The sequence below is a fragment of the Anomaloglossus baeobatrachus genome, chromosome 4 (assembly GCF_048569485.1).
Source record: "Anomaloglossus baeobatrachus isolate aAnoBae1 chromosome 4, aAnoBae1.hap1, whole genome shotgun sequence".
Lineage (NCBI taxonomy): Eukaryota > Metazoa > Chordata > Amphibia > Anura > Aromobatidae > Anomaloglossus > Anomaloglossus baeobatrachus.
In genome coordinates, this window is record NC_134356.1 from 526,333,522 (window position 1) to 526,348,384 (window position 14,863).

Consider the following 14,863-nt stretch of genomic DNA (forward strand, 5'->3'; position numbering starts at 1 on the left):
TAGGGAAGACTGCTCATTTGACAGATGCCCAGAAGGCAGTCATTGACACACTCCACAAGGAGGGTAAGCCACAAAAGGTCATTGCTAAAGAAGCTGACTGTTCACAGAGTGCTGTATCTAAGCATATTAATGGAATGTTGAGTGGAAGGAAAAAGTGTGGTAGAAAAAGGTGCACAAGCAACTGGGATTAACCGAACCGCTGCCTTTAATAGGATTGTTAACAAAAGGCCATTAAAAAATTTGGGGGAGATTCACAAGGAGTGGACTGCTGCTGGAGTCAGTACTTCAAGAGCCACCACACACAGACGTATCCAGGACATGGGCTACAATTGTCGCATTCCTTGTGTCAAGCCACTCATGACCAATAAACAACACCAGAAGCGTCTTACGTGGGCCAAGAAGAAAAAGATCTGGACTATTGCTCAGTGGTCCAATGTGTTGTTTTCAGATGAAAGTAAATTTTGCAGTTCATTTGGAAATCGCGGTCCCAGAGTCTGGAGGAAGAGTGGAGAGGCCACAATCCAAGCTGCTTGAGGTCTAGTGTGAAGTCTCCACAATCAGTGATGGTTTGGGGAGCCATGTCATCTCCTGGTGTAGGTCCACTGTGTTTTATCAAGACCAAAGTCAGCGCAGCCGTCTACCAGGAAATTTTAGAGCACTTCATGCTTCCCTCTTCCGACAAACGTTTTGGAGGTGAAATTTCATTTTCCAGCAGGACTTAGCATCTGTCCACGCTGCCAAATGTACCAATACCTGGTTTAATAACCACAGTATCACTGTGATTGATTGGCCAGCAAACTCGCCTGACCTAAACCGTATAGAGAATCTATGGGGTATTATCAAGAGGAAGATGAGACACCAGACCCAACAATGCAGACGAGCTGAAGGCTACTATCAAAGCAACCTGGGCTTCCAAAACACCTCAGCAGTGCCACAGGCTGATCACCTCCATGCCACATAATTCATTTAAAAGGAGCCCCGACCAAGTACTGAGGCATTTACTGCACAGGCTTTTCAGTAGACGCCAACATTTCTGAGTTTAAAATAATTTTTTTTCAGTTGGTCTTTTATAATATTGTAATGTTCTGAGATAATTACATTTGGGTTTTCATTGGCTGTAAGCCATAATCATCAACATTAACAGAAATAAACACGTGAAATAGATCACTCTGTGTGTAATGACTCTATATAATATACTAGCTGTAGTACCCGGCGTTGCCCAGGAAAGTAACTATCTCTCTCTCTCTCTCACTCTCCGTGTCTCCCACTCTCTCTCTCTGTCTTTCTCTCTCTCGGTCTGCCTCTTTCTCTCTGTCTCTTGTGTGTGTCTCTGCCTGTGTCTGTGTGTCTGGGTGCCTCTGACTCTGTGTGTCTCTGTGTGTCTGCCTCTGTGTGTGTGTCTCTGTATCAGTCTCTGTGTGTCTCTGTGTGTCTGTCTATGTGTGTCTGTCTCTGTATCAGTCTCTGTCTGTGTGTCTCTGTCTCTGTTCATGTGTTTCTGTCTCTGTGTGTGTATCTCTGTGTGTGTCTGTCTCTGTATGCGTCTGTCGCTGTGTGTCTGTCTCTATGTGTCTGTGTCTCTCTCTCTGTCTGTCTCTATGTGTGTCTATCTCTACCAATATCATATTACCTCACACATAAGCTTCTTATACTAAGAATGTCCTTTGTTGCCTATAGCAACCAGAGCTTCTATTAATGACCTGTAGCTCCCAGCTCCATTGACTTTAAAGGTAACCTGTCAGGTACAATATGCACTTAGAACCATGAGTAGTTCTGGGTGCATATTGCTAATCCCTGCCTAGCTGCCCCCTGTATACACTAGCATAGATAAAGAGATCTTTAGAAAAAGTATTTCTAAAGATCTCTTTAGCTTATGTTAATGAGCGCGGGGACTAGTCCGCATGTACCTGTGTTCACTATGACTGCTCTTCTGAATGCCCACACTTCCAGTCTTGGCACTTCTGGTCATGCACAGTAAACCTTTCTGAAGCCGGGACGCGTACATACTGCGCATGACCGGAAGGACCCAGCATTCAGAAGAGAGGTCATAGCGAACACAGGTACACGCGGCACCGCTGTTGATCCTGAATTGAATAGCATGTTAGTACATCCCTGTGGGCATATTAACATGCTAAGAGGGCGGACTAGTCGGGGGACATAACGCCCTTCGGACTAGTCCTCTCGCTCATTAGCATAAGATAAAGAGATCTTTAGGCCCTGTGTGCACTAGGCGTTTTTACCCGCGGTTTTACCCACGGTTTTGCTGCGGAAATTTCTTGAGAAATGTTTGAAATCTTTCTGCAGACATTTCCCAGCAAAACCTATGGGAACAAAAAATAGCTGTGCGCACGCTGCGTTTTTTTCTCAAGAGAATTCTTTCTGAAGATTTTCTTGAGAAAATTTCTTGAGAAAATGTGCATGTCACTTCTTTTCCGCAGGTAGCTGCGGTATACCCCCGGTATTTCACTCCATTCACTGTAATGTAATCGCGAAATTCCGGGGGTATACCGTAGGTAGCAAATGATGTGCGGTATACCCCCGATATAGCCGCGATTTACCTGTGGTAATGTTCCTCGCTGCCTGCGGTTTTGCAGGATGTGATGTCATTATGCCAGGAAGAGGAAGCGGAGCAGAGTAAACACAGACGTCACACGCCCTGGACGCCGCAGAGAAGCACTTCCGTGTGACCTCCAGGTGCCCATGCAGTCTGTGTCCCGCGGCTGCCTGCCCTGCAGTGTGTCAGTGTCTGCCCGCAGTGTCAGCAGCTTGTCACCCTGCAGTGCGTGCAGCCGCGGGGATGCCGAGCGCTGCTGTCAGGAGGTGAGATGAGATCATTACCTGCGGTGACGATCTCCTGCCTCCTGACATCATTGCTGTCACTGCCGTCTATGCCCGCGGCCCGAGACTGTCACTAGCGGTGACGTCACGGGCTCTCGCGATACTGCTGAGAACACGGCGGGCATAGAAGGCAGTGACAGCGCTGATGGCAGGACTGCAGGAGATCATCACAGCAGGTAATGATCTCATCTAACCTCCTGACAGCAGCACTTGTCATGCCCTGCAGTGACTTGGGCTATTGATGTTAGCTCAGGTCACTGCATTGCTCTCCCAGCCAATGGGGAACATTCTGTTCTTCATTGACTGGGACAGTGACTATGGTATGGATAGTCATGGGAACCCCTTATTGGATTACGCCGGACCCGGATTTGATTGTTCTTGTCAGTAAATTGGTGAAAGAAGGAATGTGGGGAGTGTTTTTTCAAATAAAACTTTTTTTGTTGTCTATTTTTTATTTCTTACTGACTGGGTTGGTGATGTCAGGTATCTGATAGATGCGTGACATCACTAACCCCAGGGCCTGATGCCAGGTGGCATTACACATCTGGCATCAACCCCATATATTACCCCGTTTGCCACCGCACCAGGGCAACGGGATGAGTTGGGGCGAAGTGCCAGGATTGGCACGTCTAATGGATGCGCCACTTCTGGGGCGGCTGCAGCCTGCTATTTTTAGGCTGGGGAGTGTCCAATAACAGTGGACCTCCCTAGTCTGAGAATATCAGACCCCAGCTGTCCGCTTTACCTTGGCTGGTGATCCAATTTTGGGGGAACCCCACGTTTTTTGTTTTAAATTATTTATTTAATGTAAAATAACAGTGTGGGGTGCCCTCTGTTTTGGACTACCAGCCAAGGTGAAGCTGCCAGCTGTGGTCTGCAGGCTGCAGCCGTCTGCTTTACCCTAGCTGGCTACAATAGATGGGGGGACCTCACGTCATTTTTTTTTAAATTATTTATTTTTTGGCTAAATACAAGGCTAGGCACCCTTTAGTGCCACATGAAAGTCACTAAAGGGTGCCAGCTTAGAATATGCAGGGGGGGTGGGACATTATATAGGTCTTTGTCATCCATCTATCTATCTATCTATTCATCTATCCATCTTTCCCTCTATCCATAATCTGTCTATCGATTATCTATCTATTATCTATATTATTTATTGCAGTTCAGCATATAAAAACGCAGGGACCAACCTGTCGAAAAACCACGGCAAAAACGTGGCAAAATCGCGGCAAAAACGCATGCGTTTATCCCCCGGTTTTGGTGCGTTTTTTTACCGCAGGTGCGGTAATCTTCAACTCCCAGAAGTTTCTCAAGAAATTTTCTTGAGAAAAATCACTTTTCTAGTGCGCACATAGCCTTAGAAATACTTTTTCTAAAGATCTCTTTATCTATGTTAGTGTATACAGGGATGGTTAGGCAGGGATTAGCAATATGTATCTAGAACTGCTCGTGATTCTGGGTGCATAGTGCACCTGACAGGTTCCATTTAATGTAAGCAGGTTTTTTGGAGAGCAACTGTAAAGAGCGGGGTTAAATTTTCCCATCAAAACATAGTCTATGAAGTTCCCTGAGAAAAATGAGGTGTCTGTGCAAAATTTTGTGATTGTAAATGCGACGGTGCGAATTCCTTTAGCGGACATATATACATACACACACACATACATACACATACATACACACACATACACACACACGCACACATACACACACATACATACATACACACACATACACACACACGCACACATACATACATACACACACACACATACACATAATACACACACATACATACACACACACGCACACACACATAATACACACACATAATACATACACACATACATACATACACATACACACACACGCACACACATGCACACATACATACATACACACACACACATACACATAATACACACACATACATACACGCACACACACATAATACACACACACATAATACATACACACACATACATACATACACACACAGGGCCGTATTTGCCACTAGGCACCCGTGGTCCCGTGCCTAGGGCGGCACGTTGTGGGGGGCGGCACTTTCTGGCAGAAAAAAAAAAATATATATATATAAATTTTTTTTTTTTTTTTTACATCCCCGCCCCCCGTCCCTCCCTCCGTTACACTCGGTAGGACAGGCGCACTTCTGCTGTCTATTTAAATACATGGAGGGCGCCAGGCATAGTAAGCTGACTAACCCCGTAAGTTCCATGGCCTGCACTTCCGGGGTCAGAGGCGCGCGGGCGCGACAATCAGCTCACTGCCCCATGCTGCAGCGTCCAATCCTGCAGATGACACACGCCGCGGAGGAGGACGCATCTGCAGCTGGAGCAAGCCAGAAGAGGAGCCAGCCAGAGCAGGGCGGCGAGCACCGGAGCAGGTAAGGCAGAGGCAGAGCCTAGAATGTATGGGCTCCTTGCAGGTTAGTTGATGATCGTTGCAAATTGCGATGCCTCTTTTTGTCCACTGTAATCATGCAAGGGGAGGCTGGGGGGAGAGAGGCTGAGGCTGGGGGAGGCTGGGAAGAGAGAGAGGCTGGGGGGAGGCTGGGAAGAGAGGGAGGCTGGGAAGAGAGAGAGGCTGGGGGGAGGCTGGGAAGAGAGAGAGAGGCTGAGGCTGGGAAGAGAGAGGCTGGGAAGAGAGAGGCTGAGGGGAGGCTGGGAAGAGAGAGAGGCTGAGGCTGGGAAGAGAGAGACTGAGACTGGGGGGAGGCTGGGAAGAGAGAGGCTGAGGCTGGGGGGAGGCTGGGAAGAGAGAGAGGCTGAGGCTGGGGGGAGGCTGGGAAGAGAGAGAGGCTGAGGCTGGGGGGAGGCTGGGAAGAGAGAGAGGCTGAGGCTGGGGGGAGGCTGGGAAGAGAGAGAGGCTGAGGCTGGGGGGAGGCTGGGAAGAGAGAGAGGCTGAGGCTGGGGGGAGGCTGGGAAGAGAGAGAGGCTGAGGCTGGGGGGAGTCTGGGAAGAGAGAGAGGCTGAGGCTGGGGGGAGTGAGGCTGAGGCTGGGGGGAGAGAGAGGCTAAGGCTGGGGGGAGAGAGAGTCTGAGGCTGGGGGGAGAGAGAGGCTGAGGCTGGGGGGGAGGCTGGGGGGAGAGAGAGGCTGAGGCTGGGGGGAGAGAGAGGCTGAAGCTGGGGGGGAGGCTGGGAGAAGAGAGGCTGATTCTGGGGGAGGCTGGGAGGGGGAGGCTGATGCTGAGGGAGGCTGATGCTGGGGGAGGCTGGGAGGAGGGAGGCTGATGCTGTGGGAGGCTGGGAGGAGAGAGGCTGATGCTGGGGGAGGCTGGGAGGAGAGAGGCTGATGCTGGGGGAGGCGAGAGGCTGATGCTGGGGGAGGCTGGGAGGAGAGAGGCTGATGCTGGGGGAGGCGGGAGGCTGATGCTGGGGGAGGCGGGAGGCTGATGCTGGCTGATGCTGGGGGAGGCTGATGCTGGGGGAGGCTGATGCTGAGGGAGGCTGATGCTGGGGGAGGCTGGGAAAAGGGAGGCTGATGCTGGGGGAGGCTGGGAGAAGGGAGGCTGATGCTGGGGGAGGCTGGGAGGAGGGAGGCTGATGCTGGGGGAGGCTGGGAGGATGGAGGCTGATGCTGGGGGAGGCTGGGAGGAGGGAGGCTGATGCTGGGGGAGGCTGGGAGGAGGGAGGCTGATGCTGGGGGAGGCTGGGAGGAGGGAGGCTGATGCTGGGGGAGGCTGGGAGGGGGAGGCTTGGAGGAGGGAGGCTGATGCTCAGGGAGGCTGGGAGGCTGATGCTGGGGGAGGCTTGGAGGAGGGGGGCTGGGAGGAGGGAGGCTGATGCTGGGGGAGGCTGGGAGGAGGGAGGCTGATGTTGGGAGCAGGGAGGCTGATGCTGGGGGAGGCTGGGAGGAGAGAGGCTGATGCTGGAGGAGGCTCATGCTGGGGGAGGCTGGGAGGAGAGAGGCTGATGCTGGAGGAGGCTTATGCTGGGGGAGGCTGGGAGGAGAGAGGCTGATGCTGGAGGAGGCTCATGCTGGGGGAGGCTGGGAGGAGAGAGGCTGATGCTGGGGTAAGCTGGGAGCAGGGAGGCTGATGCTGAGGGAGGCTGGGGGGAGAGAGGCTGATGCTGGGGGAGGCTGGGGGGAGAGAGGCTGATGCTGGGGGAGAGGCTGCTGCTGGAGGCGGGGGGAGAGAGGCTGCTGCTGGGGGAATGGGAGAGAGGGGCCAATGCTAGAGACAGAGGACAAGGGTTGAGGGATAGAGCAATGACAATATCGATGGTGGGGGAGTGTAAGGACTCAGAATAAGAGGGGGGCAGCATTGGGAGCTCATTATGGAGAAGGGGCAGCATGTGTGGGCTCAGTATGGAGTGGAACAATGTAGGGGGAGTCAATATCAAGAGTGGGGTAGTGTGTGTGTGTGTGTGTGTGTGTGTGTGTGTGGGTCTCAGCATAAGCGCTAGTGTGGTGGTCTTAGTATGATGAATGGGGCAGCATGGAGGTGTCATTATGGAAAAGAGGAAGGCAGCATTAAGCTGGTGTCACACTAAACGACAGCGACAACGACGTCGCTGTTACGTCACCATTTTCGGTGACGTAACAGCGACCTTGTAAGTCGCTGTTATGATCGCTGCTTAGCTGTCAAACACAGCAGAAGCAGCGATCATAAGGTCGCTGTGCTACATGTTCAGAGAGCAGGGAGCCGCGCTTAGCGCTGGCTCCTTGCTCTCCTGCAGCACACATCGGGTTAATTAACCCGATGTGTGCTGCAGCTACATGTCACAGTGCAGAGAGCAGGGAGCCGCGCGCACTGCTTAGCGCTGGCTCCTTGCTCTCCTTGCTACAGTATACATCGGGTTAATTACCCGATGCATACTGCAGCCACATGTCACAGTGCAGGAGCCGGCACTGGCAGCAAGAGCGGAGGCTGGTAACCAGCGTAAACATCGGGTAACCAGGGAAAGGTCTTCCCTTGGTTACCCGATGTTTACGCTGGTTACAGCTTACCGCAGCTGCCAGCGCCGGCTCCTGATCGCTTCATTTCGTCGCTCTCTCGCTGTCACACACAGCGATGTGTGTGTCACAGCGGGAGAGTGACGACCAAAAAATGAAGCTGGACATTCAGCAACGACCGGCGACCTCACAGCAGGGGCCAGCTCGTTGCTGAATGTCACACACAGCGACAGTGACGGGACGTCGCTGCAACGTCACAGAAAATGGTGACGTAGCAGCGACGTCGTTGTCGTCGTCGTTATATGTGACACCAGCTTTAGGAGCTTATGGAGAGGGGCAGCATGCACGGGACACTGTGAGGAGGGGGCAGCATGCACGGGACACTGTGAGGAGGAGGCAGCATGCACGGAACATTGTGAGGAGGGGGCAGCATGCATGGGACACTGTGAGGAGGGGGCAGCATGCACGGGACATTGTGAGGAGGGGGCAGCATGCATGGGACACTGTGAGGAGGGGGCAGCATGCATGGGACACTGTGAGGAGGGGGCAGCATGCATGGGACATTGTGAGGAGGAGGCAGCATGCATGGGACATTGTGAGGAGTGGGCAGCATGCATGGGACATTGTGAGGAGGGGGCAGCATGCATGGGACACTGTGAGGAGGGGGCAGCATGCATGGGACATTGTGAGGAGGGGGCAGCATGCATGGGACATTGTTAGGAGGGAGCAGCATGCATGGGACATTGTGAGGAGGGGGCAGCATGCATGGGACACTGTGAGGAGGGGCAGCATGCATGGGACACTGTGAGGAAGGAGCAGCATGCATGGGACATTGGGAGGAGGGGGCAGCATGCATGGGACACTGTGAGGAGGGGGCAGCATGCATGGGACATTGTGAGGAGGGGGCAGCATGCATGGGACATTGTGAGGAGGGGGCAGCATGATGTGAGGACAATGTGCAGATCATATTTCATAATTGAGGAAGGTGTGGTGGGTATAATTTATAAGGGAGGGCAGTGTGTAGTTTATTAGGGGCAGTGTGACAGTCACAGTATATAAGTGGGGACGGTGTGGTGGGAATATTTTATACCCATGCTATGTTTTGATGTGCCCGTGGTGATCCCCATTGGGGGGGGGTTAGTGCCCTTCGTTTCTCATTGATACTTTTTAGGCTATGTGCGCACGTTGCGCAAATACATGCAGTTACGCTGCGCTTTGTAGCGCAGCGTAACTGCATGCGCCCTGCGTCCCCTGCACAGTCTATGGAGATTGTGCAGGGGCCGTGCGCACATGGCGCTTTAGAGCGCAGCGCTTCGGCTACTGCCGAAGCGCTGCGTAAAAAGAAGTGACATGTCACTTCTTTCCTGCGCTTTGCCGGCAGCTCCTGCTCTGTCTATGGGAGGAGCTGCAGGCAGAGCGCATGGAATCGGCGCTCACTACGGACATTTTCTGCAGCGATTAGAAGCGCACATGTGCTCTTCAGATCGCTGCAGAAATTTCTGCAGTGAACTGTACGCAACGTGCGCACATAGCCTTAAAGTGTTTTACAGAGTAGATCTGCCTAGGTACTTTCACACATCCGGATTTTTGCTCTGCGGCACAATACGGCGTTCTGCAGAAAAACCGCAACCGGCTTTTGTAACGCCGGTGGCGGTTTTTTTTGCATTGACTTACATTAGTGCTGCATTGTGCCGTAGGGGCTTGCGTTCGGTCTGGTTTTTGCCGCATGCGGCAGATTTAGCCGATGCGGCGGCCGGATCGAACGTACCCTGCAACGTTTTTTGCTCCGGCAAAAAACACCGCATCGCGCCGCATCCGGCCGCTGCGGCGCATTTTTCAATGCATCCCTATGGAGGCCGGATGCGGCGCGATGCGGAAAAAAACGCATCCGGTCGCCGCATGCGGTATTTTCCACTGCGCATGCTCAGTAGCATGCCGCAACCGGAAAAAAACGGACGGGCCGCATGTAAAAACTTATGCAAAGGATGCGGTGTTTTCGCCGCATCCGTTGCATAGTTTTCACAGCCGGATTGAGCCGCAGGGCTCAAACCGGATGTGTGAAAGTAGCCTTAAACAGATGTCGTGTGCGAAAACTCAGTTTTACGTTGTCAATAAGGGGCGCGACCACTTAAAGTGCCTAGGGCAGCACGAAGGCAAAATACAGCCCTGTACACACACACGTACATACACATACACACACACACACACATAATACATACACACACACACATACACACACACGCACACATACACACACACACACGCACACATACATACATACACACACACATAATACACATACACACACATAATACATACACACACATAATACATACACACACATAATACATACACACACATAATACATACACACACATAATACATACACACACACACACATAATACATACACACACATAATACATACACACACATAATACATACACACACATAATACATACACACACATAATACATACACACACACACACATAATACATACACACACATAATACATACACACACATAATACATACACACACATAATACATACACACACATAATACATACACACACATAATACATACACACACATAATACATACACACACATAATACATACACACACATAATACACACACATAATACATACACACACATAATACATACACACACATAATACATACACACACATAATACATACACACACATAATACACACACATAATACATACACACACATAATACATACACACACATAATACATACACACACATAATACACACACACACACATCATACACACACACACACACATAATACATACACACACATAATACACACACACACACATCATACACACACACACACACACATAATACATACACACACATAATACACACACACACACACATAATACATACACATACACACACACACACACACACACACACATAATACATACACACACATACATACACTCAGCTTGATATAATAGACGCGTTGCCCTTTTTGTATTGAATTACTCTACTGATAAAAATGAACGTTTTGATGATGTTCTGATTTATTCGGGTGCCCCTGTATAACGTGCAGCAGCTCCGTGTACCGCTAGCACTGTCAGCGCAATAGGCCTTTGTGTCCGGCAGTAGAGGGGTTACAGAGCGGACCGAGGGCGGAGCTAAGATTCTCCGCAGTCCAGCAGGGAAGGGGTTACCGCGCTCCTAATCGCCGCGTGAGAAACGAATGAATGAAAAGTGGAACGTGCGCGCTGCAGGCCCCGCCTCCTGCCGACAGTGACGTCATGGCAGCTATAAATTGCCGCGATGCTGACGTGTGCGCCCTTGAAGCCGGGCGGTTTGGGGGTGAAGAGCGGCGCGAAGTATCGACCCTGCGGCTTCTCCGGTGACCCCCATTTGTGACCGTCTTCCCGCCTCTCCCTGTTGTACGGAAATATGGCCGGCTACCTCCGAGCTGTCACCTCCATCTGCAAGTCCTCCGCGGCAGTGCTGGGCAAGAACCCCGGTGTCCTGGCCCCCGCTCTCACCCAGCAGCAGAGGAACTGTGAGTGCGGCCTCCGGGGTCTGGGCTGACGGTCCTGCAGGCTGGGGGAGGGGAGCGGGAGATGCGGCCCCATTGTCTGCTGCCGGCTGCGCTGCTCCCTGTATGGCCATGGCCGGCACCTTCTGCCAGAAATATCCGTCCTGTGACTGCAGCGGAGGCGTGTGCTGAGGCCGACCACCGGGGGCAGCGTGACCTTCATCCGGTGACCTAGACCCTGCACACCGAGCCCGGGGGGTGCGGGGCTGACTATGGGGGCCACACATGGGGCTGTCACTGCTGTGCCCGGCCACAGGGGGCGCCCTGCCCAGGATGGAGGAGCCCTGCAATAGGGTCAGTGCAGGAGGAATGCTGAGCACTGGAATAGGGGGTGCAGGGGTATGCTCTGCCCAGGAAATGGGGAGGGGGGTGTAGTGCAGATGGTAAATTCCCGGCCATGGATTTAGGGGGGGGGGGGGTAGTGCAGATGGTATGCTGTGCCCTGGAATTAGGGGCTATTTTTTTTGGGGGGGGTGTATAGGGCAGATCGTGTGCTCTGCCCTGGAATTGGGGGGGTGTATAGGGCAGATGGTGTGCTCCGCCCTGGATTTAGGAGGGTGTAGTGCAGATGGTATGGCCTGCCCTGGAATTAGGGGGGTATAGGGCAGATGTGCTCTGCCCTGAAATCGGGGGGGGGGGTAGTTGTGGTGGTATTCCCTGGCACGACTAGGTAAAGTCTTTAGTCATTAGTCTGCATTGTGCCCCTCTTCCCAGGCGTTGCATAGCTGCAGCATACTTGTACCGCTTGGCCTGATGCTCTGTACGGGGGGGACTTTCTGCAGCATGCCCTGGCTGCACCACTCTTGTAATGCTGTACCCTATATAGGAGGCGCTCTGCAGTGGTGATCCTGTGCCAAGTAATAGGGGTCATCTGCTTCTTAGATATAATGGGATGTCAGCCACAGATTTCTTGCTAAACTAATTTGTAGTGGGGCATGTGGCCGCTCTGCCTCTCTCATTGGTGATGGCACATGTGCAGTCTAATATGTCAGGCTGTCCCTGGTGTGTGTTGTGAGGATGGGGCCGGGTGGGATGTGGATTCATTAGCTGCATCCAGTCTTTTAAGCCCCCTTAGCCATTCGTGTTCATGGAGACCGGTGTCTTGTGTGGGCAGCGGGCGGTACCTGTATTCAGCAGGTTCTGGTGGTATCTGATTACAATTGTGCAGAAATCTGATGAATCAGGAAACTTGACATTTCCCCAGGACACGAATTCAGCACATTTTTATTTTTAACTAGCGTTTTGTTTTTCTCTAGTGGTCTTTCACCTGTGTAATGTTTGCCTGTGGAGCAGGTCACTATTGCCCTGCAGTCTGGCTGTGCTGATCTCTTGCCTGGTTCCCTACAGCCATCTCCGCTGCGCTCAGGACAGTGCTGCGCTGCTGGGATCTGCTTCTTCAGGGCATGTGACCAAACGTCAAATGGAAACTATTCCCAGTGTACACAGTGCAGGTCTGGAAGTGACAGCCCAGTGCTCTGTAATAAGCACTCATCAGTCTGAGCACTGCTGTGTACAGGTGCTGACACTGTGCGGGGAGCCTCGGTGCTGACACTGTGCGGGGAGCCTCGGTGCTGACACTGTGCGGGGAGCCTCGGTGCTGACACTGTGCGGGGAGCCTCGGTGCTGACACTGTGCGGGGAGCCTCGGTGCTGACACTGTGCGGGGAGCCTCGGTGCTGACACTGTGCGGGGAGCCTCGGTGCTGACACTGTGCGGGGAGCCTCGGTGCTGACACTGTGCGGGGAGCCTCGGTGCTGACACTGTGCGGGGAGCCTCGGTGCTGACACTGTGCGGGGAGCCTCGGTGCTGACACTGTGCGGGGAGCCTCGGTGCTGACACTGTGCGGGGAGCCTCGGTGCTGACACTGTGCGGGGAGCCTCGGTGCTGACACTGTGCGGGGAGCCTCGGTGCTGACACTGTGCGGGGAGCCTCGGTGCTGACACTGTGCGGGGAGCCTCGGTGCTGACACTGTGCGGGGAGCCTCGGTGCTGACACTGTGCGGGGAGCCTCGGTGCTGACACTGTGCGGGGAGCCTCGGTGCTGACACTGTGCGGGGAGCCTCGGTGCTGACACTGTGCGGGGAGCCTCGGTGCTGACACTGTGCGGGGAGCCTCGGTGCTGACACTGTGCGGGGAGCCTCGCTCGCTGTGTATCTGTCCCAGCTGTGGGATTTATTTGATCCCTTTGACCTTCAGTCACTGACACTAAGGTGGTGTCAAGTCCTGACTGTAGTGACAGAACTGGGCAGGGGAACAGACATGGCCTGAACATGATGAATCATTCTGGCCAACTCTAAATGGGTCAGCTGTACCAGATGCCAATAGGTGACTTAGGTTTTCGGGCCCCCTGTGCACCTTGTGCAGTATACTGTACTCAATACATCCTAAATCTGTTTCCCTGAAGTGATAGGGTTGCTTTTAATGGCTTAGTCTCATATCTGACATTGCAGAAGTGGTTTATTTAAAGTTTAGAACTGGAGATTTAGTGTTTGGACCCTTTACCCGTTGTGTGCAGAGTTTGTGTCATGGAGGAAACAAATATGAAGTTGTCTGACAGCAAGACATGTTGGTGGTTGTGTAGGAGTGATTGTTTAAAGTCTTGGCTCCAATGCAGGCTGGTTTCTCCAGAATACTAACTAGCTGGCGGTGACACCATGGGAACTGTGCTGTCCTGCAGCTTCTTAATGTGTTCCTGGTTGTCACAGCAATCGGAACGCAGGCACCGAACAGGTTGTGTCTGAGGTCCGTGTGCACATGTGGCAATCGCAGTCCCTGACCTTACAGCTGGCCTTGATCCAGTAGTAAATGGGCTGAAGTAAAGTATAAAAACATAACTATCAATTATTCTACTATGAAAGTCTTCATATCCCAACAGACTAATGTGGCAGGTTAGTGGACCACTCGAAGATGCGGTCATTGGCCATCAGTATGTTTTATCATATGCCCTTGGGTTAGTGTTTGGCATACTTGGTAAAGCACTCCTCTTGGCCTCTGTCCAGTCCTTAGTAGAATCTGGATCTTACAACCACAAAGCTTTGTAAAGCACAAAGGACCGGTTTACTGTCACATTTTGAAGGACTTTTCAAGCTCTTCTGGTTTAGATGGGAGCAGAATAGCCCATCTCTCCTGTGAGGTCACCTGCTAAGCATCTTCACACTTGATAGTCTCCTGGAAGCACTTGCTTTGGTAATTTACAGTTCAGAATAATCTGGACTGGCTAAGGCTACTTTCACACATCAGTTTTTTGCCATCAGGTTCAATCCGGAAAAAAACGGGTAAAACGGATCCGGTACCGCATCCGTTTTTTCCCCATAGACTTGCATTGTTACCGGATTGTACCGGATGGCTTTGCGTTGCATCCGTTTTTTTCCGGATGCGGCAAAATTAGTTAAAGCGGCGGCCGGAGGCAACGTAGCTTGCAACGTTTTTTTGTCCGGCAAAAAAACGCATCGCGCCGGATCCGGCGCGATACGGCGTGTTTTACAATAGAAGCCTATGGACGCCGGATCCGGCGTAATGCC

The 14,863-nt window shown here is 52.1% G+C and overlaps 1 protein-coding gene across 1 annotated transcript in view; it reads left to right on the forward strand.

Moving 5' to 3' along the window:
- The first annotated feature begins 11,071 nt into the window (after nt 1–11,071).
- IDH2 (isocitrate dehydrogenase (NADP(+)) 2) overlaps nt 11,072–14,863 on the forward strand; it is a 51,073-nt gene continuing 47,281 nt past the window's right edge. The window contains exon 1 of the mRNA XM_075345910.1: nt 11,072–11,308. Coding sequence (XP_075202025.1) covers nt 11,200–11,308 — 109 coding nt within the window. The 5' untranslated portion in view covers nt 11,072–11,199. The remainder of the gene's footprint in view (nt 11,309–14,863) is intronic.